The sequence below is a fragment of the Poecilia formosa genome, unplaced genomic scaffold (assembly GCF_000485575.1).
Source record: "Poecilia formosa unplaced genomic scaffold, Poecilia_formosa-5.1.2 Scaffold33, whole genome shotgun sequence".
In the NCBI taxonomy this organism is placed as follows: domain Eukaryota; kingdom Metazoa; phylum Chordata; class Actinopteri; order Cyprinodontiformes; family Poeciliidae; genus Poecilia; species Poecilia formosa.
In genome coordinates, this window is record NW_006799972.1 from 2,095,620 (window position 1) to 2,121,507 (window position 25,888).

At 38.6% G+C, this 25,888-nt stretch overlaps 1 protein-coding gene across 1 annotated transcript in view; it reads left to right on the plus strand.

Annotated features, from left to right (window-relative positions):
* Window positions 1-1,371: 1,371 nt before the first annotated feature.
* The window catches only part of mafa (MAF bZIP transcription factor a), an 88,719-nt gene continuing 64,202 nt past the window's right edge, over window positions 1,372-25,888 (plus strand). Inside the window, exons 1-2 of the mRNA XM_007549848.2 lie at window positions 1,372-3,079; window positions 10,749-10,813. Of these exons, the coding sequence (XP_007549910.1) occupies window positions 2,112-3,079; window positions 10,749-10,776 (996 nt within the window). The 5' untranslated portion in view covers window positions 1,372-2,111 and the 3' untranslated portion in view covers window positions 10,777-10,813. The remainder of the gene's footprint in view (window positions 3,080-10,748; window positions 10,814-25,888) is intronic.

The following is a 25,888-nucleotide window of genomic DNA, read 5'->3' on the forward strand; positions in this document are numbered from 1 at the left end:
GGCTTCAGAAATTTTCCCTTCAGCACTTGACTTTTTCAAAATAGATCTCGCTTTTCATTGCACCATCAATAACGTCAGACGCACAAGAACAATTAAGTTAGGTCTGCTACTTTCTCCTTTCGTGACCAATGATCTTTCTCTGTGTTTGTATGTTAGTCTCACTCTGCTTTAGCCATGCGCCCCACCCCCCAGGGAACGGACCACTGCTGTGCCTTTCTACAAACAGGTAACCCCAAACAGGCAACTGTCAAAAATGAGAACAATGAGGGTTTTTTTCCAAACTGCAAACTGCAAAACAAATATTGTTTCCATCTCTGGTTTTCTAACAATCAAATGTTCTAACAAATCAGTAAAATCCTTTTTGGTTGTATCTTAAATGCATTTTAAAAGTATAAAATGGGAACCAAAATGTAAACTTTTAATCTGTTATATCTCTGTGGATCAAATTCTGCCATTAAAAAAAGAAATGAAGGAATACTTTAAAGTGTTTCTCCCTGAATCTATATGCATGACAGTATGAAGAGCTACAGGGCACACAGAGATATGCTCTGCAGAAAAAAAAATCCCATACTGTCTCATGACCCTGTTGTACACAAGTCAATTAGAAGTTGAAGACCTCTGAACTGAGATAAAGTTCAGTGTGCTGGAAATCTTTTTATGACACCTAAAGCAACGCCTGGGCTAGAACTCAGATAAAGTGATTTTTTTATTACAGTTGCACATCATAACAGTTTGAACCGAACTCCAGGGTCACTAGCATTCATTTCTTCTGACACGATGACTTGGACATAAAACCTCATAGTAGGACACAAAATAATGTCCCTGTATCTTCTAAAAAAATATATATAAAAATGTATCTTTTATATATGTGTGCTTCTAATTATTTCTAAAAACACATGTATCATGTTCTTTCTAATCACTTTCTTTCCTCCTTGCAACTTGTGCATAGAACTGCATGAGAGGAATGATTACATGACCAAAAGGTGGCAGTGTTGAGTTTTGCAATTTTGTTCATAGCGGAGACGGGACAAACCTCCGACTTCATTCTTCATATTATTTACATGACAAATTCAGAATTAGCGCTCAGACAAAAACTTGTATATGAGGTCCGTTTACGGTTAATGTCTGGTACAACATATAGATGTAATTGAGAAAAAAATATATATATTAAAAAGAAACAAACCAGATATTAAACTATATATGTGGAAAAGATACACTAAAATAGAAAAGTGCTTTTTTTATTTTAGTGAAAAGATCCGAAGCAGGAAGCAGGAAAAAATATCTATCTATCTATCTATCTATCTATCTATCTATCTATCTATCTATCTATCTATCTATCTATCTATCTATCTATCTATCTATCTATCCTTTTTCTTTAAATGTAAAACTTTCTTGTTTGAAATGGGACAGTGGTCCGTATGTCACATATCGTTATGATGCATGGAGAGCACTTTATTTAATAACTAAAACACTTGGTTATTAAACAAAGTTCAATCGCTGAAGCCAAAGAGAGTCAGCCGCGGCTGACAGACAGCTGGTGGCCTCTTGTCAGTTGAGAAAAGTTTGTTTCTGAGCGCTTCTGATATGTTAATTAGCTCTGCGAGTGTGCGACCCTATTGGCTCTTCGTCCGAGTCAATTTCCCGTTTCCAGCCTTACGTCAGGGCGGCTACAATGCTCTTAAACTCATCTGCTGTGTGATCCCAGTAAAAAATCGTCCCACTAGGTACTCAGCGGCATCAAACGTGCGAGACCGACTCTCGGCTTGTTCCCCCCCTTACACCGCTTCCTCGCTCGCGTAATGTGTTCCTGAAGAAGGCGTAAAGTGTTAAATGTTTGAAACACAAAACCACCGTGTTTCACATGCTGAAAGAGGACTCCGCTACTCGTGCGCGCGGCACTGCTGCGTCTGTGCAATAGACTCTGCAAAGAAAAACTCCTCTCGCACGCCTGCAACTCCGTGGCTGCGCAGAAAGGACGCTGCAAAACCTCGTTTTTTTCTAGTTTCAAGACAAACGCTTAAAAAATCAAACTGGCTCACGTCTTTCCCAACCAGCCCAGTTTGACAGCTGCTCTTCACCCCGCTTGGAGGACTGTCAGCAGCAGCAAGAGGATGGCATCAGAGCTGGCAATGAGCAACTCCGACCTGCCCACCAGTCCCTTGGCCATGGAATATGTTAATGACTTCGATCTGATGAAGTTTGAAGTGAAAAAGGAGCCGGTGGAGCCCGATCGCAACATCAGCCAGTGCAGTCGCCTTATCGCCGGGGGATCCTTGTCTTCCACCCCGATGAGCACGCCTTGCAGCTCGGTGCCCCCTTCCCCAAGCTTCTCGGCGCCCAGTCCGGGCTCGGGGAGCGAGCAGAAGACACACATAGAGGATTTCTACTGGATGTCTGGTTATCAACAGCAGTTGAATCCAGAGGCGCTGGGCTTCAGCCCCGAAGACGCAGTCGAGGCGCTCATCAACAGCAGTCACCAGCTCCAGTCCTTCGATGGCTACGCCAGGGGCCAGCAGTTTACTGGCGCGGCCGGGACAGGAGGTTCCATGGCCGGGGAAGAGATGGGCTCCGCCGCAGCCGTGGTGTCAGCTGTGATCGCTGCGGCAGCTGCCCAGAACGGGGCCCAACACCACCACCACCATCATCACCACCACAACGGCAGTCACCACCAGGCACCCGGCGTTCAGTCCAACGGCACTTCTGGGACGAATCACCCTCACATGCGCCTGGAGGATCGGTTCTCAGACGAGCAGCTGGTGACCATGTCGGTGCGGGAGCTCAACCGGCAGCTGCGGGGGGTCAGCAAGGAAGAGGTGATCCGATTGAAGCAGAAGAGGAGGACCCTAAAGAACAGAGGCTACGCTCAGTCATGCCGGTTCAAGCGGGTTCAGCAGCGGCACGTCCTGGAGGGGGAGAAAACGCAACTCATGCAGCAGGTCGAGCACCTAAAGCAAGAAATCTCCAGGCTGGTCCGGGAGAGGGACGCGTACAAGGAAAAGTATGAGAAGCTCATCAGCAACGGCTTCAGAGAAAATGGATCCAGCAGTGACAACAACCCTTCATCCCCAGAGTTTTTCATGTGAGTCTCGAACTTATCGCGAAAAAAGAAAAAGAAAAAAAAGTCACCCCTCCGAAAAGTTTTCATTATGAAGCTTTTTTTATCTCCTTTTTTGCGCAAAGCCAAATTGACAAAGAACTAATTTGTCAAGTTTTTTTTTTTTTTAATGATTTTATACTTTTTTGTTCTTATTTTTGTTGTTGTTGTTTGTTTTGTTTTGTTTTGTTTTGTTTTGTTTTTAAAGAAGGGATTCCCTCAAGTCTGTGACTGTTTAGATGTGGAGTTTTTTTTATTATTATTATTTTGGACAGGCATTTTGAGGAAACTTTCAATTGTTTTTATTTTTATTTTTTTTATTATTATTATTAGCTGTATATAGCGCATATGGTGTCTGTCAAGCTCCTTTTCCACCGCTGTTCATAAGGTTTGCAGTGCTCTTTTTTTTTTTTTGAAAGTTGAGTCAACGTCCCGCTGTTCATAAAGTGTGCATGCATGCATTAAGCATACTCCTATAAAGTTTGTCAGTGTTCCCTTTTACAACATTTTTGCTTGAATTCAATGTACAGGTCCCTGTCAAAGCTGCAAACGGGCTTTTTTTATTTTTATTTTTTTATTTTTATTTTTTTATTTACCAAACTTGGAGGATCGCAAGCCTGCCATTTGACGCCACCTCATATCATGCGTTTGTTTCTCATTGTGTTGAGCAACGAAAAATGACTGTACTTTCATCACAAACTATTCATTGTTTTAAAGAATTTTGCTATTGAACTGCCCTGCATGCTGGACATGTATGGTTTTCTTTTCTTTATTTTTGTGCTTGAAAATGTTCCTTCCCCCCTCCCCCTACCCCTTCCTTTATATTTGGTCGGATGACTCCAGCATGTCATTCATAACTCCATCTTGGCCTCCTCACTTTTTTGGGACGAACACAAAAAAGTGACAGGACTCCCCCATCCTCCCCTTTAAACGTATACAAGTGCATTTCAGCTGTGTTGAAGTGCTCCACCATCGACTGTCATTGTAGGCTGCAGAAAGTGCGCAGAGCATTACCTGATGGAACTTTTGTCGGCGGAGAGCCTGCAGCGAGAGGACGCAAAAAAAAAAAAAAAAAAAGACTTTACAATTATATGAAAATCACCAGTCCAGTCTCTGGAAGTCTAGTCTGTTGCTATAAGATTTTGTTATTTAAATATATACCATTGTGCATATGTCAACATTTGAATCATTTTCAATACATAATTTAATTCTAAAGTTTTGTGATGTAAGTTGCAAACAACAACAACAGGTTGAAACACAGATTGCCAAAGCAAGGAGAGTTTGTTTTGAAGAAAAGGAAAAGAAGGACAAAAACAAAGTCGTTAAGAAAAAATTGGCTAAGCTCCAATTAATAAAGTGAGCAGCATTGTCCAGTTCAGAAACAGTGCTTTTGCAGCATGCATTAATAATCTGAGGTGTGCGCTCTGATTTCACCCACACATTTAATTATTATTATTGTTATTATTTTATGTTAAAGTAATATTTAAATTAATAAAAGTGCATAAAAATACAATAAAAAAAATAAAATGTTTGTCATTGTTGAAGGCGAAGTGACTTGCAATATACTTTCGAGAAATGTGTCTCTTTCAAACTGACGCACTGAACTGCACTAAAAACAAACAAACAAACAAAAAAAAGATTTCGCCTATCGCTATGTGGGAGTCAGGGAAATAAAAAGTTCATCTGGAGAACTCTCATAAAGATAAGATTGACACCCTGTTACTACTTAATCGTAACGCTTTAATGTGTAATGATCAGGTCGGAAGAGAATGTTGTTTGTCGTTAAACAAAGTCAATATTTGCAAAGCAATAACTAATTATTATAATTATTATTATTATTCTAATCGATGATGTCTGGACATTGTTGGATTTTCAGGGATTGTTACCCTGCATGTACAAAAACGAAAGCACCATTCGCTAATGAATCTTAGAAATATGTTAATTATTCTTTGTTTCTTATACATAGTATATATATAAATATATATATATATATATATTTTGCTGTGCAAAATTATACCACTCACTAACCTTATGTGATGTTCATATGTGCTCGTTTTTTTTTTCCATTTCATACAATTAAAAGATATGCAATAAATGTATGTAACTGTCTTCATTAAGTTTCTCATCTTCTTCTCTTTTGACTTGTCTAGAGACGTTTTGTCTTTGTGACTGTAGCATTCATTAGGGAGATTACAAACAAGCTGATGTGCCACATTGACTATTTACTTTCAACTTTTATTTATTTATTTATTAAACTATTTAATATATATTTTACCCCACTAATGATTGCATGACGGGTCATGCCAAAACAGTGGGGGAAAAAATTCCCCAAAACATTTAGCAGTTATGAGCTCAAACTTATACAATGAGATTTTGGACAGCATCTTAGATTGATATAGGCCAGACATTCTAATGCATGTGAGACACTGTAATCTGGATTATCACAGTTCATTATAGTTACCCCCCCCAAAACACGTTTAATGTATTTTTTTTAGCTTACATAGATCATATTTCCAACAAGTCTACCTTCAAATTTAAACAAAAAAAAAAAAAAATCTTCCCAGTGCATAACACAGCTTTGTTCCCATTTGAGTTTCATATTCTGATTTTATACATGTTCTATATGAAACTATTTCCCACCATCTCTATCTAAAACTGATTATAAGGTTTATGTAGCCGATGGTTTCTATTAATTTTATTGAAAACTGTGATGAGTGTGTGCGAGTGTGTGTGTCCGCAGGTTTTCTAATTGTTCTTGTGCACGCCTGTTCTTGAGAGTGTCCCTGTGTGTAAAGCTTGTGCCAGCATGTGTTTATACAGGCATGGATTCAAACGTGGGCGTATTTCCCTGAATGAGAGTCTTAATTGCATCTCTACATGCAGGTTTCTAGTGGTTTTGCATGTTTCAGATTTGCACCTCGCTTTTGTTCTTTCTCATTGTCCTGTTTGCCTCTGTGTGGTATCCTCGCTTCAGAGCATTTGTCATCGGCGTGTCATCGTTCGGCCTACCCAGTTTCACTCAGCCTTGCTCTGTTAGTCAGTGGGTCTGATTGTTGGCCTCATGCGGATGTGCTCAGGTCGACGGGTTGCAATGAGGGCACAGTTGTGACAGGCATGTGAGGGGGCGCACGAGAAGGTATCAGTATAAGTCAACCGCTGTGGTGAGCAGGAAAAACTTCTTTGCTTCTCAACCAAATCTTTTGCCTTTTTTTTTTTTTTTTGCCGCTGTTTACACATCTTTGGTTGACCTCTTTCAACATAGCTGTTTTACTGCACCGTAGTGTTAACTGAAAATGCTTGTCTTCTGAAACACAAGAGGAAAAGTGCTTTTGCAAGTTCTGGTACGAGGAGTATAGACCTCGTGGGCATCTCGTTTCACCGTTCCAGAACAATCTGTTTTTTGAAACAGGAAAACCGATGCGCCAAAACACATTTTGAAGAAACACTCAGGGCTTCAGAGTACAGACTCAGTCTGGGCTCGTCAGCTTTACACACTTTTTGGAAACCGCTCTGCATGACTCTGAGTAAAGGACAATCACAAAGCACACCTCTCATAAAAAAGTGAACCACACTCTCAATGTTAATAAAGCTCTTAATTATCTAATTTTTTTCAGACTGTAGATTTTGCAGGTACACATTTATTACTGAAATTGCACAGAGACAAAGAGATAAAAGCCAAACTACACCCCCTGCAGATGATGATGCACTTACACACCTCCCCAAAACAACAAAAAGGGGAGGAAAAAGGCATTTTTAACCCACCACTTGTATCCCATTTGAGACGTGTGTGCTGCTGCTGCTGGTGGCTGATTTGCCCCGAGTGAGCGGAGAAGCTGAGACAATAGTCGGTCTTGGGCTGAATTAAATGATTTTGCTGATGATTAATAGTGGTGTGGGCCACTGGCTCCTGCGATGTAGAGATGATAAATCGTGAGTGCAGCTCCATGCAGCTGTACCCGTTTTGGGTCTTAGCATGCACACACCATGCAATTTACAACCAAGCTGCTCTCCTTCTTCCTCAATTTATCTAATTACATCTATTTGATCTAAGCAGTAGTGCTGCTATGTTTTGATGTTTCATATTAACCACAACACTGAACTAAATCACTTTGGGGATATTAACTCTTTGTTTTTTGTTTTGTATTCTTTTTTTTTACCCTTTTCTATTTTACATCTGCGTTTGACATTTCAGAGACAAAATCCTTATTGGCCAGATGTTTGGCTTCACTCCTCTGAATGCCATGCATTTTTGTGGCAGGGCTTTTTAAGTCACTTGAGTGGTACGTAAAAAAAAAAAAAAATAAAATAAAAGAAAATGCTTTAAAGTTAAAAAAAAAAAAAAAATAAAATAAAAGAAAATGCTTTAAAGTTAATTCTTCCTTGTAGATTTTTTAAAATCTATTTTTAACCCTTTCCTGATTGAAATAGATTCACATGCAGTCAAGCTAAAAGGGCACAATGTGAAAGCCACCCAGTATCTGAGTCAAGACAAAACTACTCATCAAAAACAAGTTGCCTTTTTACCTCTGGTGCCCGTGCACTGTGGTTACATGAGTAATAAACTGATCGATACTCCAGAGTTGTGCCCATGTGAAACTTCGGTGCCTTTTGAGGGCTGACTCTGCAAGATGCAGCGCAACGTTCACTGACGTAACCATAGGTCAGTTGACAGAATGAAACTTCAAAGCTAGTTCTAGATGTGAAATATCGCAGGGTTTAGACTGCGCTGAAAGGAATGGAACAAATCTTTGCATTGCTGCTCGTCTTTTGTAAGTAAGTCTGGCCTGTGTGAGATGCTGATTGGTGCTCGTGCGGACAAGCACAACATGGACGTGTGTGCAGATGTCTCTGCATGCGTGTAGCTGTCTCTCTTTTGGACAAAAGGATGAGCAGAGGTCAGAAGTTACAGCGCACAAGGCTGCTCTCAAAGTCATTAGAGTAATCCTAACCCTGGGGACCTCATGCTCATTTCCTCTGCACAGACCCCACTGAGTGAAATATGCATGCACATCTAACATGGAAGACAGAAAATTCAAACATTCCCATCAAATTGCTACATTTCCCTGAGAGTAAAAAAAAAAAAAAAAAACAATCTTTTTAAGCATTTTCTAAGTATAAACTGCATATTAAATAGCTTTTTTGTGAGAGTAAAACTAGTATTACGTGGATAATCTCCTCCATGAGGATGGTGGCATTAAGACAGATAAAGGGTGTTCAAATGCAGTATTCTGTCCAACTTTTATTCAGCGTGGTAAAGGCAGAAGGGTCTTGATGGGTGGTTCTATCCTCGCTTCTATGCCTTTTCTCAACAGAAACGGCGTCACTGTCAAGTACAGGAAGAACATTGAGGGTAACCTTATTCTAATCATAATGTATTCCATTTCCACCTTTTAGGTGTATATAGACTTTTACTATGGATTCTACACAACTCTCTGTAAATGAGACTCCCGCTACGTCTTTTCAGAGTAAAACAGAAGAAAGCAAACTCATTTTCCCCTCCATTCAAATTGGCAGTAATCAACACTTAGTGACCTGAACTTTTGTGTGTCTTGTTTCACACTTTATTAGGACTTCATCAAAACAACCACGAAATGCTGTAATAAAGCTACCAAAAAAAAAAACATCGGAACATTTGCAGTTGTGCAATTTCTAGTAATGTTTTCAGTAATAACAATAAAGAAATGTTTTTTTTTTTTTGTTTTTTTTTGCTTGCGTCTTGTTCATGGGAAACAGCGTACCACAAAAAAAAAGATTCCACTAGATGTTCACATGGTTACCAGTAACACCAGACAATCCAACAAGACAGCAGTCACACCGATCACTGGCCTACTCTGTGTTTGAGCAGCCATAGAGACGAAATTAATTTAAAGACCTTCAGTCATTCAATGAATTTCAGGCATCAGTTAACATCTGTGACCGATCATCAGAGTTGACTTTGCCCTTTGTGCACCTTCTTCCTTTGTGGCAGAAAGCACGCCTCAAATAGATATTAGGAGGAAACGCGTGGTGTCATTAGAGAATTGTCCTTGAAAGACTTGCTGCCGGTTATGTTGGTAATGAGGTGGTATAGCCACTCGAAGGGATAATTTCATATGTCTGTAAATAGACCCAAACTAGGAGCCTGTGACTTAAACAAATGCGAGATTATCTTTCAACCGTAACGATACCGTAGGTGACAAAATAAGGCAAAGAGAAAAAGTGACTTTAGAATAACATTCATATACTCACTTTGTAGATAGATAGATAGATAGATAGATAGATAGATAACCATATTTATTACAATATTGTTGACAGATTTGAACATTTTAGCAACTCAATCTGCTAAGATAAATACTTTATATTGAATAATTACACACACACACACACACACACACACACACACACACACACTGATGTTTTCAATTTTGATAACTTTGAAAACTTACAGTTAAGACAAACATGGCATTTAACATTAGCATTCAGAAGACCAATAATTGCTTAAAAGTCTGTTTATTACCTACTTTTAATCTGACAAATGAACCTCATCACAGTTCATATTCTAATTTCTGATGTAGGTGTATAAATACATATACCTATGTATATAGGTATATGTACCTATATACATAGGCACATGTACCTACGTACATGTACCTGATGTAGGTATATGTATATGAATACATATACCTACATCAGATTTTGCTAAAAAATAAAAAATACACAGCATTCCAAACGAGACATATTTAAATATCCCCACAGTTACCCACATTAATTTAGAAGTTGCATCTAAGCAATGGGAAGCAAAGTGAGTAAACCCTTTTTAAATGTACTTTTTAATTCTTTAACTTATCTTTTGTGAATTTCACATCACATTCTCATATTTCACTGTCACAGTGGAACGTTCCTGTTGCTTTTCTGCAGCTTCTATTTACTTTTGTACAAATGAATTATGTCCCATTTATTTGAAAGTCCAACGACTTAAAATGTCCTTCTCTGCAGTGTGTTGGCAAAGTATTTCCACAGCTGTCACTTTTTCAGGGCATTTTAAAAGGGACCCTGGTTGGCATAAATGCACACAACCAGAAAGTTACACTCATGCTCTCACATCTGTAGCAACATTTATAGAGGTTATAAATAACTGTCTTTAATCCCACTTTACACAACCTGCTTGCGTCTGTGTAATTTACTGGTGAGCTTGAATGTAACTTTCAGTCACAAGTTATTAGAAAAATTGAATCAAATCCCCTGCATAGATGTTTCGAACAATGACATGTAATTTCTCAAAATAATCAGAATTAAAAACCTTTTTTTTTTTTTACCTTTTCTCTAATGAAGTACTGCTCGTGTATTTTTGCCTTTTTTTTTTTTTGCTTTTAGTCTTTTGATGCATGAGCTATGCCTGTAGAATCTATTTGCATGCAAATTTTTACATTTCCCCACGCCATCTATGATACATGCACTGTTTTCCAGCAGACAGACACGGAGAGAGTGAATCTCAGTCATAATGGCTCGACTTGTTCCTTTGTGATTGTTTGTGTGGGTCGGCATGTGCGCTCGCTGAGCAGGATGGTAGAGGGAAGAGACTGAAGTCGGCACTGAAGGTGACACAATGTGTGCTTGTATTTAAATTAATGTGTCCATGCTGATATGTTGTGTTCAATCTTATCTGCTTCTTTAGGTCGTCAAGAAAATTCCTCCATCTGTGATTTCACGCCCCTTCTTCTTTGCCCTGGGTTCTTTGAGGTAAATCGCCCCCCTGTACATTCTTTTATTTTCCTTTTTAATCCCATTTTAGCACAATATGTTTAAAAACACTTTAAGAAATGTCATAAATCTAAAAACTACTTTTAAAACATTTAGATATTTTTCATGTATTACTTTACAGGTAAATTGTCTATGCTTTTTTATTTCACTCAATAAAACAAGCAAATGTCTTTTAAAGTGTAACGGTGCTGTAAAGTAAATCCTCAATGGAAAACCTTTTGGATTTTGGCAAAATCCTTCTCAGACGTGCTTCACGGTTCAGAAAATAAAACTGTACAATCATGTATCCAGTCCTCCTTTTGAGTTCACAAAAAAAGAAGTCCAACGCATTCACAGACAACACAGTTGTAAAATTTCCGCCATGCTTGATGAAGAGTGTAGCCAGCAGATTATAGCCACTATTCAAATGTAAATTAAATATTAAGATTTTTCCTCTTTTGTCTCGGACAACAAGAGAGGGGAAGAGTGAAGAATGGGCTGCTGGGGCTGAAATCAATGCTGTGAGAAAGACACTGTGTGTAGCTAACCCGATTGTTCCTCTAATGATTTCACTTAGCCATGAGACACAAGCATGACAGGATGTTAGCTTAGGCATGACTTTTCACTGAAAGTGCAGTGATCTTCTGAATTCAAGGTTTGTGTCTGTTCTCAGTTTGCGAGCTACAGTTTGGTGAAGAACACAATTTGTGTGTTGGTTCTGGTCTGTTTTGAATAACTTTGCAAACAACTATCATTCCTTCCACGCTTTCCACCAGATCTTATTTCAGACATATCAAAATTTATACAGCTACATTTAGACTGTTGATGAATTATGAATGTCATAATTTATTACTTCAGTTATGTCAATTATAAATAAATATTAACATTTAAACAAAGAAAAAAAAAAGACCTTGATGCATTGCATTTAAGTGGAAATTAAGATATAATTTTGTTTGAGTTACCAGTGAGAAAATGAGTAGGAAGAGTGGTACTCAATGACTTGATTTGCTATAATTAGCGATGCAAGTCAGTAATTAATCATTTATCATATTTTTTTTTTTTTTTTTGCACAATGTGGGAACACATCAACAGAGTAGGTGGTTAAACAGCATTATGTGTGTGACTAATTTAATCTCTGAAGCTATCACATCCATTTATACACGTGTCTGCCATGTTCCAGTTCAGAAATCTCACCTTTCTTGTTTGAATCTTGACCATATCAAGTGTAACACTTGATTTCACGACAACTTTCAACATGAATGAACAGTGTCTTCATTGATGTTATACTTTGTTTCAAATCAAACGGCAGTACAAGCATTTTTTGTGTTTGTACTAATTTCTTCAGAGACTAAAAGCATGAAGTGAACATCCACAAACATATCACAGCCCGTTTTACACACTCACTGATAGCTATAAAGACTGATGCTAACTGATATTTATAAAGAAAACAGAACAATAAATTGCATCTGTGTTCAGATTGATTGAATATAAATTCTTAACGTAATTTAGGTGGAGTACAGCTAAGAAAAGTGGTGAACAGGCCAGAGGGAACAGAACTCCATACTAAAGCTTTTGACAGCGCTTGCTTTTCTTCTCATTGTTACCTGAAATAAAGGCCACTGGGTATAAGATTTTTTATTTATTTTTTTTTCCCCCACTGTTGAAGGAAAGTTAGAATCTGTGTTGACACAAGAGGAGTTCTAGCTGAGACGTTGCTTTAGAGTTGCTGCAACTATTTTTGTATTGCGCTTTGGACCTGGTCCACCAGCTGATCTCGGAGCTAAAAGCTTAAACTGGCACATCACCTCGAATCCTTTAGTGCATGAACAGAAATAAAAATCGAGACTGATGGAGCGTAGCTAATAGACAGACATGAGAGATTATTGTACACTCCATTTTGAGCATTTTCTTTAGCCTTTCTACTTCCCTTTCTGCTGATTATTGGTCACTACAATCTCCCCCACAAATGGTTTGATTTGGAGTTAAAATAACACTTTTCTAATCAGTAATAATAATTTACTCATAACTTCGACATGATTGTTTTTCTCTTACCTTTGTGCCATTTGTTTTCAGAATTCAAACTTCAAAAATGAATGTAATTTTTCCTCTTTCAACAGGAATTTAAAAATTACATTCTGCAAGATTGTTTCTTCTTCTCAAGTCATTCTCACTGTTATGCATACTTTTTTAGTAACGTTATAAATTCATTGTATTATTATTCTTTAATTGCTAAATATGGGAGCACAAATTAGGCTTTTGTGAATAAACAAATTTTCACAAAAAATGTTAATTTTATGCAGGGGTGGGACTTGGTGTATGAGGTCATCGGTTTGAGTTTCATTCTATCTACATGTTGGAAAGTTCTTTAGAAAGGGATTGACCGAAACGCAAGAATGACTAATATTTTTGTGATGTCACTTCATGTATTTGTGAAGAATTTTGGTCACTTGTATGAAAAAAGGGCTATCTATGTGTCTATGAAACACAATTTCAAGGTTTGCAAAGAACAGAAAAAGGTTAAATGATGTTGTATTTCATGGAATCTGCCATTAAGTACAACTCCATACACAGATGTTTGTAATAAAAATAACTACACATGCAAAATATTACCCTCACAACAAAAAAATGGCACACTTCTCAACCTTAGTTGTCATCATGTTGGCTTAAATGAAAAAAAAAAAAAAAAAAAAAAAAAAAAGCCTTTGGTGACGATAGTGGTGCCAAATCTTTAAATAAGTGTGTTGGATTTCATGCCTTTTTTTTTTTTTTGTCTTCTTAGTTATAAATTGCTACACAAAATCTATGGTGGTGCAACTTTAATTTACAGTAGGAGTAAACTCTCCATGCCCAATGTGAAAAAACCCCAAAAACAAACAAAGAAACATACCTTGTTCAAAATTGCTCTCCAATCAGTTAAGTGTACATATAGAGTACTGCTCCTAAGTTTACCTCTAAAATTACCCAATTGAGATTTATCTTTCCGTCTGTGTAATGAGTTAACAATGCTTGAGTCACGACAGGAAGGGAGACGGTATGGAGACGAGTGTCCGTGTGCAAGTATTTGTACTGAGCATTATTTACGTGATTGTGTCCAAGTGGGGTGTGGGATTAGTGGCTGGCCTTACTCCAGATTCACTTTACTTCAGAGGGGGGGGGGTGAGGGGGGCAGGACAAAAGCCATCCAGGATGACAAGGACAAATCTTCTTTAGATTAAGTGTTTTAAGTGCTTTGATTCCCCCCCACCTCGAAGTCATCAATGTGAATTAGGTGCCCTCTGGTCACCGCTAAGGGGTGTTGAATATAAACAATGCCAAGAGAACGGATGTTAAACGAATGAAAGTGGAAAACCATGAGTGTGTCTATCTTAGTCTGCCCCATAAATCTCACTTTCCCAGCCGTGCTGCTGCGCTACTCTGATGCGGCGCTTTGACAACCTTTCATCCGAGCCAAGGCAGAACAAAAACAGTGTGGTTTCGTCTGTCCAGTTGGCAGAGACCTCCTCCAAAGCGGATGCATCGGGGAATAGCCGTCTCTTTGTTTTATCGAGATCCATGCATATAAGAAGCAAGCTTGGGTGGAGGTGGGCTAAACGGTTGATGTACAATCTGACCACATAGCTCCAGGAGGACAGGGTGAGAAATCTACATGGAGATCCAGGTGTCCTTGCCTTGGGAAAGAGCATCCTGACTCCATCCTGGGAAACTGAGACCCCACCAGTGTCACAGTGTCAACATCGCTCCACTCCTCCAGCTCAAGAACAAAAGTTAGGACTGGAGAAATATACAGGTATACGGTGGTGTGAGGCTGCCAACCTGTTTCACCTGCCACTGGTTTAGTGTACGTTATAAAGGCAGTGCTCACCAAGGGGGGTTGCCACACCAAGCAAAGGGACTCGAGACTTCAGAGCCCAGCAGGGAGTTGAAAAGCCCAGAATTTGCTGACAAAGATATAACTCCAGGTGCAGATGCACTGTAGGAAAGAGACTTTGGAATAGAAAACTGAACACAAATATAGGTACATACACATTTTTTTGGGTTAGAAAATATACAAGCATGTGATCACATTGGCATACAATTACGAGGAACTCACTGCTTCAGTTGTGAAAAATTAGTGCTTGTGATAACAATTGGATTGAAATTTCCTGAAACAATAAAACCCAGGCATCACATCTCACCAAAAGAGAATTTTGTGCCTTTAGAATTTTTTTATGTTTTTTTTCTGTCAGTGTAGTCAATCTAAACATGCTGTAAATGAAGTCCTATGCATGTTTCCAAAAATGCTTACCACATGGCTGCATGCTAACCGTTATGGTTCCTCTAAGACACTTTTATTACAGCATGCTCTATTTCTGGGTGCCAGGATGTTGGTCTCAGTCATTGAGGGCAGATGAAATCGATCCAGATTGACCTGTCATGTGAAGGAGAAAATGAATGAGGTAGAGGAGGGGAATGCAAAGACCATACAGAGTAAGGGGGCAGCGCAGAAGTATAAAAACCACCCTCTTCCTCCATATGGGTCAAAAGTCAAGGGATGATTTATTCAAGACTGGGTGTTACACCTCCTACCCTCTCTTTCTTCTTCTTCTTCTTTGCTCCACCTGCCTCTTGGAAAGGAGTGAGAAACTGGAGACTGCTCAGGAGGAGATGACTATATTTAGCCTTGGTGACCAAAGACACTGTGGTCTAAGTTTAAAGTTAAAAATACAGATATCCATGTTCAGTCAAATGAATCAGTTTTTGTATTTAGAGCCAACAGAGAACATAGTCCCAGGTTCATTCAAGTCAAATTCTAAAACAACTTCAAAACTTTAAATGCATTGTTTTTTTTTAGGCATCACACTAAACTGTCCTGTGTATAACCTTTATGAGTTTTTCAAAAGATTAAGTTCCTGAGATCATGAGTACAGAACTTCAAAACATAAAACTTGAATTCTAAATTTAAGTGTGAATGTAATAACGGTTGGAAAAATAATAAAGCAGAAAGCAAAAAGAGAGAGTTACAGCTTAATGTCACAGAGGAGATGAATTAGATTTAGTCTCAGTTTGGACTGAGCTCCACTTTGTTAATTATTTTCCTGTGGCAGTGATCTCAGCATGGTGCTACTTTCTCACTTGGTGACGAAAGACTCAGTGGCAAGCGCTTAGTCAGCCTTACTCTGGTGTGTGAGATGCTGCAGTCCACCACTACCGTCCCCTTAGTGGTGGACGGTAGGTGGGGAAGAGCAGCATGGAGCCAGAACCATGGCAAGGTGAATTCCTATAGATTAGGGCAGGCCCATATATTGTCCTGTAGCGTGAGGAAGCTGTGCAAAAGAAATGGCATTCAGTGCAATGACGAAGACTTGCTTTGGTTTTATCTCATTCTGTATAATCACAAGTGACGACATTGGAATTTTACTAATTCGTGCATTTTTAATAGATTGATTGTTAGGGGATGGCCCGTGGTCCTCGGCAGAAGGACCACGGGCTTCTGCCGTGGTCCTTAACTGGTACTTAACTGGTACTTATGTACCATAACTGGTACTCATGTACCAGTTATGAGTTGTCAACTCATAACTGGTACATAAACTGATATTCATCTATTTGTAGATATTTGCCTTTGAGTCACAGTGAGTTTGAAGGAAACATATCTTACTCAAATTGCTCTTTCTGCAGGCTGTGATGACAAACGCCCAGCTTCTCCTCCTCCTTAGGATTTCTAGCTATCCCCCCGAATGCTTATAATCTTTCTGTTCTTGTTCTTTTCTACCGGCGTCACTTTCTCAAACCCTCCCTCCGCCTCGCACTGCACCTGCTTCCCTCCTTCTCTCCTTTCCCTCTCCAAACGTCACTTTTCCCCTGCTTTCCTCCCCTGCTTTATTCTCCCCCTCGTTAGCTTGATGAATGGCTTCACTGCGGGGAAAGTGCTGATTTTCATTCCTCTGTCTGATTTCTGCTGGCTGTTATTAATTTCAAACACTCTGAGAAAAGCAAGTGAGTCAATAAATAAGGAAATGAACACACTTCATTCTGCAATACTGCAGCCCTCATAGTCATTTTACTCAGGTTGTGGGTGCTCATTGCAGGCCAGGTTTGCATTTACACTGATAGAGTTCAGCATCACTCTTGAATCCAAATATGTTTTTTTTTTTCTATTTTCTACACTGAAAGTAAAAATGGCAAAATATCAGGTGCTTCTGGAACATTTTTAGTGTCTTGCTTTAAAAGAAAATACAACTGAATGGAAACCAAATTGTACACAGCAAGCTGCTGATAGCAGCATCCTTCATAGTTCACTGTACTGGGCTGCATAAGAAATTTAAACAGAAAGTGGCAAAGGGAAGAAATATGGGAAATAAGAGAAGCATAGCAGCTTAACAATGCTATTGCTGCACATTAAACAATGCTGTCCATGTAGTGTGGATGGGACAGCAAGTCTAAGTGCACATTACTTACATCGCAGCCCTAATGCATTGTTCTGGCTTGTTAACAATAGACAAACAACCTTTGAGAACAATACAATTATTTGATTCTCTTGCTGCCAGGAGAAAATCCTTGTAATGCTTCTTTTTATTCTTCATTTCATGTATGTATGGAGTTGAACTGCTAAAGGTGTTGAATCATACTTAGCATACTAAGCATTTATGTACAGAAAAAAAACAAAAATAACAAACAAGAGTAAGTGTTATCACTGTAATTACTGTTTAATTACACTATACACAAAAACAAAACAAAACAAAAAAAAAAAACATCCAACATTCTCTTCCTAGGCATCTTATACTGCACCATAGGTAATGCATTCCGTTTTACTGGGCTGGTAATTCTTTCAAAGCATGTCCAAAAGCATAGCGAAACAAATGAGATATTGACGTCATTGTACTGCGACAGACTGGCGACCCGTCCAGGGTGACCCCGCCTCTCGTCCGGAACGTTAGCTGGAGATGGGCACCAGCACCCCTCCTGACCCCACTAAGGGACAAGAGTGTGAAGAAAATGGATAGATGGATGGATGGATGGATGGATGGATGGATGGATGGATGGATGGATGGATGGACGTCATTGTAAAAAAAAAAAAAATCTGTTTGATCTGTAAGTTATACAAAATATTTTACTTCCTTTATCGGTCTGTATATCCGGTATACAGTAAATGGTGAAACCCAAATTATTCACACCACTGAGAGATTTAGATTGGAAATGTTTCCAGTCAATCCAGAAGTTTGTTTAGGAAGTGAAAGAGGCATCTCAAATTCAATTCTCATCCACTTTCTAATCAGGACAAATCAAAATCTGCCAGGGGTACGAATAATTTAGGCATGTAATGGCACATCATAAACAGCACACATATTTTATGTGCAGTGCAGCCATTTGTGGGTTGTTGCATGACAGGGACTCCAGTGAAAACAAACTTTGATGTTCAGCAGCCTTCACTGTCTTATCTTCACGGAATCTGAATGAAAACCAAAATCATCTTGTCAATTATTTATTGGAAGTTTGTGATTGTGCCAATGTGGGAAGAAAGCAAAAAAAAAAAAAAAAAAATCTTCTAGAAAGTATTTATGCTTGCATGAGTTACTTCTTTGAACACGATTCTTTAAAGCAGCATCTTGATTTACTTTCACACTTGACAAATTATTATTATTTGCATACAAAAACTGCGATTAGTGGGATTTTTGGATGATGTCCTGCCTTGTGTGTGTTCTGCTTAGATGCATTTCCAGCTGTGAAAATGCTTCTCCAGCAATAAATGTCCCTTTGTGAGGGATATGTGCTGCAGTGGAAGAAGATCAGACTGAACCGAGTCCATATTCTTTAGAAAATTTCAATCATGCGTGAATTGTTCTGGTAAAACAAATTCCCAGCCATATAAGCAGTTTTACATGAATGAAACGATACAGATGAGTTGAGAAGGATGTGAGAGATCCCTTTTTAAACAATACCAGACTCTGATCCAAAACATTTCAAGGTTGGAAAGTATGTTAGAGATTATACAATTATTGTATTTTCTCCAGAAAATCACAAATCCACATCAAACAGATTCGATATTACATTGTTACGTGGAGTAGTCAAAGCAGAATTAAATTCCTGCTTGTAGAAATGTTGGGCATTTCTGTCTAAAAATCCCATACACAAAACAGTGTGCAGCTCATAAGCCATCGGACAATGGTCACAGAAAATGACATAGTCATAAAAATGGTCACAGAAAAACACTGCAGATTTGCAATATAGTACATAAAAAAGGGGGATTTTAAATCCATCACTGTTACTATCCAGAATTACATGTAAGGTGGAAATAATGAACATTTAGTGGGTAGAGCTGGTGCAAATTATATCTAATGAGTTAAATATGTGGAGCCCGAGAGCAGTATATTTCACTTCAGCACAGATGCTCTGTTTTACCATTACACAGGGCATCTGTTGTGGTTTGATAATTTACTGGCTATCAAAATCTGAAATAAGTTAAATCTTAAAGCTATGCCCATTTTATGCTTTAGATTTCCTAACGTTTTATGTCCAACTTTAAAAAAAATAAAATAAAAAAAAAAAATCCAAACTGAGCTTATGGTAGCAGTGTGAGGGTAAACAGGGAGAGGAGAACAGAGGGGAGCCAGTATTACTGCAGTTGTAGCTGTAAGGGTAGTGGAGCCTGCATGTCTGCTTCATGGCTCTGTAAGCGCAGACATAACTATTGTGTTTACAAGGCTGACTTGCTCTTACTGTTAAATTATTGAGGTGGGGGCAAGTTAAAGGAGGAGGAACAAAATGAGGGGGCTGGGGGAAGTAAATATTTGTTCCTCTCCCTCATAGTTCTGGTTAACCAGACTGAGGAATGCTCTTTGAGTTTTATAATTACAGAGTGTGCTGTAGTGTCACCCTCGGAGAGAACATGGCCTCAGAGACCTGGAGGAGCAGAGTTTTCTGCAGACGGTGTAGAGAGCGGGTCTTGAAGTGTTAGGATTTCAGAAATGCTACACCGCCGCACTTCACCACTTGACAAAGTGGCATGTTTTGTTCATGCGCATATATCGCACCCCTTGCCTTGAGCACGGACAGAAACGACGACTGTAAATCATGTTTGTCTCCATCTTCTTCATCTTCTACGTGGCTAATTGAGGTTACCTTACAACCATCCAGAAGGTCAGGCTTTTGCATTACTGATTTCACTTCAGAAATGTCCAATCATGCCACACTTACTGTGTGGCATTTTTATTTTTTTTATGTATTGTAAATTAATAACTATTTCCCTTGTATTTCATTGAATTTCCTTTTAAATAACCTTATTTGGGTAAAAGTTTTGGATATTCTTTCATAAGCATCGCACACATAATTCAGACAGAAGGTGTATAACTGAATTGGGATCGTGGGCTTTCCTGCCCATCCAGACCTTTCTGGCTCGGCACAAACGTTTTCTTACAAAACCATGAAGTCATGGTTTTGTAATGGCCATAAACACACAAATATGACCTTTAACTGAGCTTCCACTGACCAAAACAGATTTGACAAACTAGGTTTTATTTCTCTTGATTTTATATTTCAAGAGATATGATTAACTTTTAGTTTGTCCCATTTCATTTCATTTGGTTTCATTTCACCACTACTAAATCTATTGATATAAAGTACAATCAGTCAAATAAGGCTGTCAGTATGATATTGAAATCCAACTCATTCAAAGTCTGATTGCAATTCTGACTAAGGTGTTAAGCTTATAGCAAAAAAATAGACAAACAAACAAAACATGTTTTTCTCAGTGTACAACGAAAGAGCTAAAGAGAAGAATGAAGCTCTGGTCATAGCATCAGACGTTCTATCATGTTTTGTTTTGTTTTATTTTTTGTTGGGTTTTTTTTACCATATGCTCTCCAACTACAAAGTAAAGAGATAAAAAAAAAAAACAATGGTAGGGTACATTTTCAACAGATGGCACAGTGCAACAATATTATTTATAAAAAGTGCCTTGAAATGGTGCCAATATTTAATGCCCCTGGAAGACGATGTGTAATTTAGTCGTGATGTGTGTGTGTGCGTGTGTGTGTATGTGTGTATGCGTTTGTATGCAAATTTCCAATGTTGCTGTGGATCAGACCTCTCCCAGTCACTTTTCCAGAGCCTTGGTATGTTGGCTCTGTTTTCAGAAAACTGTATCTTCTTTCTCACATGCCAGTGCAATCTCATTTATTGAGCACGTATAGCAGCTTCAATGCTTTCAAAGCTCCCCGGTTATTTTTTCCTCCTTCTTCCTCTCTTTGACCTGGTCTTTAAAGGAGAATGATGAGTTCACAGCTGATAGTGTCTGGTTGCGAGGAGCGGAGAACAGTATAGGATGACATTATCGGAAGTGTCTGCATATAGATGCAAAGAGAAAAAAAAAGAGAGAGAGACACAAATAGAGGGAGAATACTATGGTGCACATCTCTGGGAATAAACTTCTGTCTACTTGGATTACATTAATGACCCCTGACGAACCATAATAACACAGATGCATAGCATTGAATTCGAGCCACAGCCAAAGGAATGACAGTGTTTGAGCTCAAGTTTGACTTTTGACTTACTGCCATCATAATTTTGTCATGAAATAAATAATCGCGATTTATATATATATATATATATATATATATATATATATATATATATATATATATATGGAATAGAATTTAAGAAAATGTAAGACATAGTGAAACCCAGCATTCCAAAATTGTTATTAGTGACAGGAATGTGAAAGGGGGAATGATGGAAGGGGACAAATCTCTTCCTCCGTCCATGCAGCTAAAGTAAAATACTTGTGGTGACGGGTTGTGACAGCCTAGGGAGGGAGGGAGCAGGAGGAGAGTGTTACGCCAAAATCCCCAGAAAAAAAAAAGAGAGGAGGGAAGATTAATTTAGGATGAGCTGCCACGAGTATACACTCTAAGAAAATCTACCTCTCTTGTCTTTCTCACTTTTTGCACCGAAGCTCATGTCAGTACCTTTTTTTGTCTCCCCTCCCCACCCTCCCTTTCTGACACAAATGCTTTGGTTAATAGATATTTAGTGTATGAATTATTTTAGAAATTCTCCACTCGCAACATTATCATAATGACATAGTCAATAATTATAAGTACCGGCTCTCAGGTGGGGTCCCCTGGGTCAAAATTAGACATACGTCAAACACGTATGTCACACCAGAATTAGATGCACACCGGAGCAGCACACTGACTCTCATTTCCTTCCCTCGTCTCTTGATAGTATCCCTAATAGACCTCTCTCCCAGTGGCACACTGCTATTGCAACACTCACCTACTATTGCTTTAATGAGATATCTCTGCTGTTTTCTGTATTTGTGTATGTGTGCGTGCGGGTGCGTGTATGCGTGTGTGCTGTTACATCTGTGTGTGCTTGAGGGAGAAAGATGTTAGTGATCCTTGTTGCCCTGTTTATCTCCACCCTTCTGTTGAAGTGGAGGGAGGTCAGAGGCAGGGCCGCCTGTATCCATCTCCATTCCCATGGCTGCCATCTCATGAGCGCAGCGGTCACAGGAGGATGTAAAGAGTATGGATTTTTTTCTCATCCTCTCTACACTCACCAAAGCAGGAAGATTAGACAGAAGATGAGTGCAGCCTGGATGCTTTCATAGCACAACGCTAGAAACATCTGACCCAAGCTGGGCCGGATGGAGCACATTAAATACGTGCAAGCAGATACACACACACACACACACCCACGCACACGCACACGCACACGCACACACACACACAGAACAAATAGAAGATAATTTATTTTTTGTTGTATCGTATTGTTCTCAGCTTAGTTCGTTTTTGCACGTTTGACACTGAAATCACGCGCTCCATTGCGAATTACGGACTACATTATATTGCCTTAACGACAAGCGACCAATCAGTCTCACTGCCTATCAAAATCAAATTGGTTTCATAGTTTAGCAATACAAGATAAATAACTCTACTGAAGATTAATTCTTAACATTTCCAGATATTTCAAACTGCACTCATAAATATAGAGATAAGATTGCCTGAAATGTTAATGAATATTATTTATTTAAAAAAATACACATGGAAAATCAGGGATTTTTACTAAAGGTCCTGGAAAAAGATTTTACTTAAACAGAGCTGTTGACACACAAACTCACATTTGGCAGGGTTGAGTGGTCGGGGTCGGATAGCATAACAATGAATTAAAGGATGGTATAAGATCAGATCAGCAAATGTTTCTTTTTTTTTAACAATAAAGTAAAAATATAAATAAATTACACACATTTAAAACACTTAAATGTCAAAGTAAAAACTGATATCCACAAAACGATGAACATTGTATGCTAACATTTAACGTAAAATAAGTAATTGCACATACATTCAAACCCCTCGGGTCAGTATTTACTAGGTGCACCTTTGCACCTCTAAATCACAGCACAGAGTCAGTGTGTATAGATCGTGGGCGTCATGGCACTGCAATTTTACTCCAGTTTTGGAGTAAAATTGCAGAACTTTTCAAACGTTGTCAGGTTAGGTGGGGATCAGATGTAAACACCGAACAGCTCTTCTCAAGTCCTGCCACAAATTCTCTATTGGATTGAGGTCTGGGCTTTGACTCTGCCACTGCACCATGTTGTCATCAAACCATTTATTTGCAACTGTAGCTGGATGCTTCGGGTTTGTTGTCTTGCTGGTAAGTAAACGTCCTCTGAATAAATGGAGTGCTTTATAGATTTTCCTTTCTATCTTTCCAAGCCTGGCCTGTGGCAGAGAATCATCCCCTCAGCATGACTCTGCCACTGCCATGTTTCATGATGGGTAATCGTGTGTTTGTGATGATTTATAGTGTTGATCAGAGTTTTAGGTCTGATGAGACCAAAAAATTCAATTTAGTCTCATCAGCCCAAAGCGCTTTCTTCCACTTGGTCATGCAGTCTCTACTTGTCAAACTCTAGTGGAGCCTTGACATGCGTTTAAGTCAACACTGACGTCACTCTTCCACAAAGCTTTGAATGGTGAAGAAACCATTCAATGTATGTTGTGTGCAGACTCTCTCAACTCTCAGCTGCTGAAGCTGAGAGTTTAGTGTAGCCCTGTGTCCTGCTGGCCTCTCACACTGGTCTCCTTCTTGGACGGTCACTCGGTTTGTGAAGATGGCCTTGATCAAGGTTGACTTATAAATTAGTCCAACTTTTCTTTTTCCCATTTCTTGATGATAGATTCAACTGAACTCCAGGGGATGTTCAGTGTCTTGGAGATTTCTTTATGTCCATTTCCTGACTTATACTTTTCAATGGCCTAGCAGAAAGACTTAGAACAATCAGAGAGCAGATTTTGAGCAGATTCAAGACTGCATGCATACTTAAATATTAAACTGCCCCTGCACAATTCTGGTCCAGTGCAGAAGGGGATCGTGTCACCGGAACCTTCTGTTTTATTTATTTATTTATTTATTTTTTGTTTGTTTGTTTTGATTACGTGGAATTAAAATGTGATTTTCCATCACACCAATTACGATTCCCTCCTCTTCCAAACTTGTGAAGTCGTAAGAGTCGTTCCTCTCGGCTACGATTGTTGTGTTTACTATGCTGTTGTAAATCACACAAAGAAAAAATCCATGACCTTGCTGAAGTGGGACAAGAGAGCTCAGCAGACCTCAAAGTCTGTAAAAAGTTTGTGCGAAGACGAACATGCAGAAACCACGAGTCAACAGTTTGACTTTGGGCGAACCATGCTGGACCTTTAAAAATTAACCTACAACCAGTAAGAACATTCCCTGCCAACGCATTGCTGTAAACACAAAACACAAATTCAACTTTACTTCAAAGAACAAAAAAATATTTTTGGGAAAATGAAATATGCAATGAGTTGTAGGAAGAGGACTACGATGTCTCTAACTCCCAGGTTAGAAATGCATGCTACGCAAAAAAAAAATAAAAAAAAATAAATAAATAAAAAATAGATGATGAAATTCAAACCTTGCTGGTTTCACTTAAAATTAAAAATGACTTGTGTTAATCGAAATAGGTCTTAGCCATCTTTTAGGTTCAAGAAAGTAGACTATTCTGTTCTCCTCCTACTCCTTTCTCAGTTCAATCCACATCAGAGGCCCCATTGACTAAGAAACTGCATCAATAACTGCTCTGACTGACACTTCTGCCACACAGTTCAATTCAGATTAAACTTTTTTTGTTTAAAAAAACAACAAATGTTCGCACATTAAGGAGCTGTTTGACAAACAGGTCAATGACTCTCTACATCTTAAGCTGAACATCAAGACACTTGTAACATATCAAGGGTGATTATCTGACAATTGTGTCTATATTTTATTTTCATCCCTCACAAAGAGAAGACTGTAAAAATTGTTATTGTATGTCTTTCAGTCTCTGTTCTTAATCTAAGATTTAAGTCCACTTTTTGTTTTCCAAAGTCTGTACATGAAAACGTTGCTTAAAAAAGCCACACTAGATGAAAGAGAGAAGCACACACAGAGAAAGTGTGGGCGTCCTGCAAAATGAAACTGAACCCTAACGTTATTTGTATTTTTAGAGTTTTCAAACCCCAAAATAGCAGAAGATAAAACTCACGATACTCGTGTGGGCAGCAGACGTTTGATAAAAAAGACATGCTCAAGTTCTTCGGGCCGGAGAAAAAGAATCGGTGAGAAAATTGTAAACTTTAGAGATCATGCGGGGTTGCTTTGAAACCAGATCAGTTAAAAATACAAACTAGACTACCTCAACAGCGTGTAAAACCGTACACGCATTGTTTTCACAATTGGATATACTTTTACATGAGCCAACCTTGCCTACTGAACAACTGGTTCACGTAAAATGTTAGAAAAGGTAGAAAAAAACTAGGACGGAAGATGAAAAAAATTAAGAAAACAGACCTGGTAATTTTTATGTGTATCAAATACAAGGTTTACATAGGTTCACATGGCTAGTTTAACTTTATGAATAAACTTTTGATCTAATAGAATGAATGTGATGACAAAGTTAGATAACAACCAATCGTGATGTTATGAGGTGCATCTGTTTCTTTGTGTGTACACAGAGAAAGATTTATGCCTAGAGCAAGGTGGAAGTGCATTTTTTTCTTATAGGAGTTTTTTTTTTGTATATATATATATATA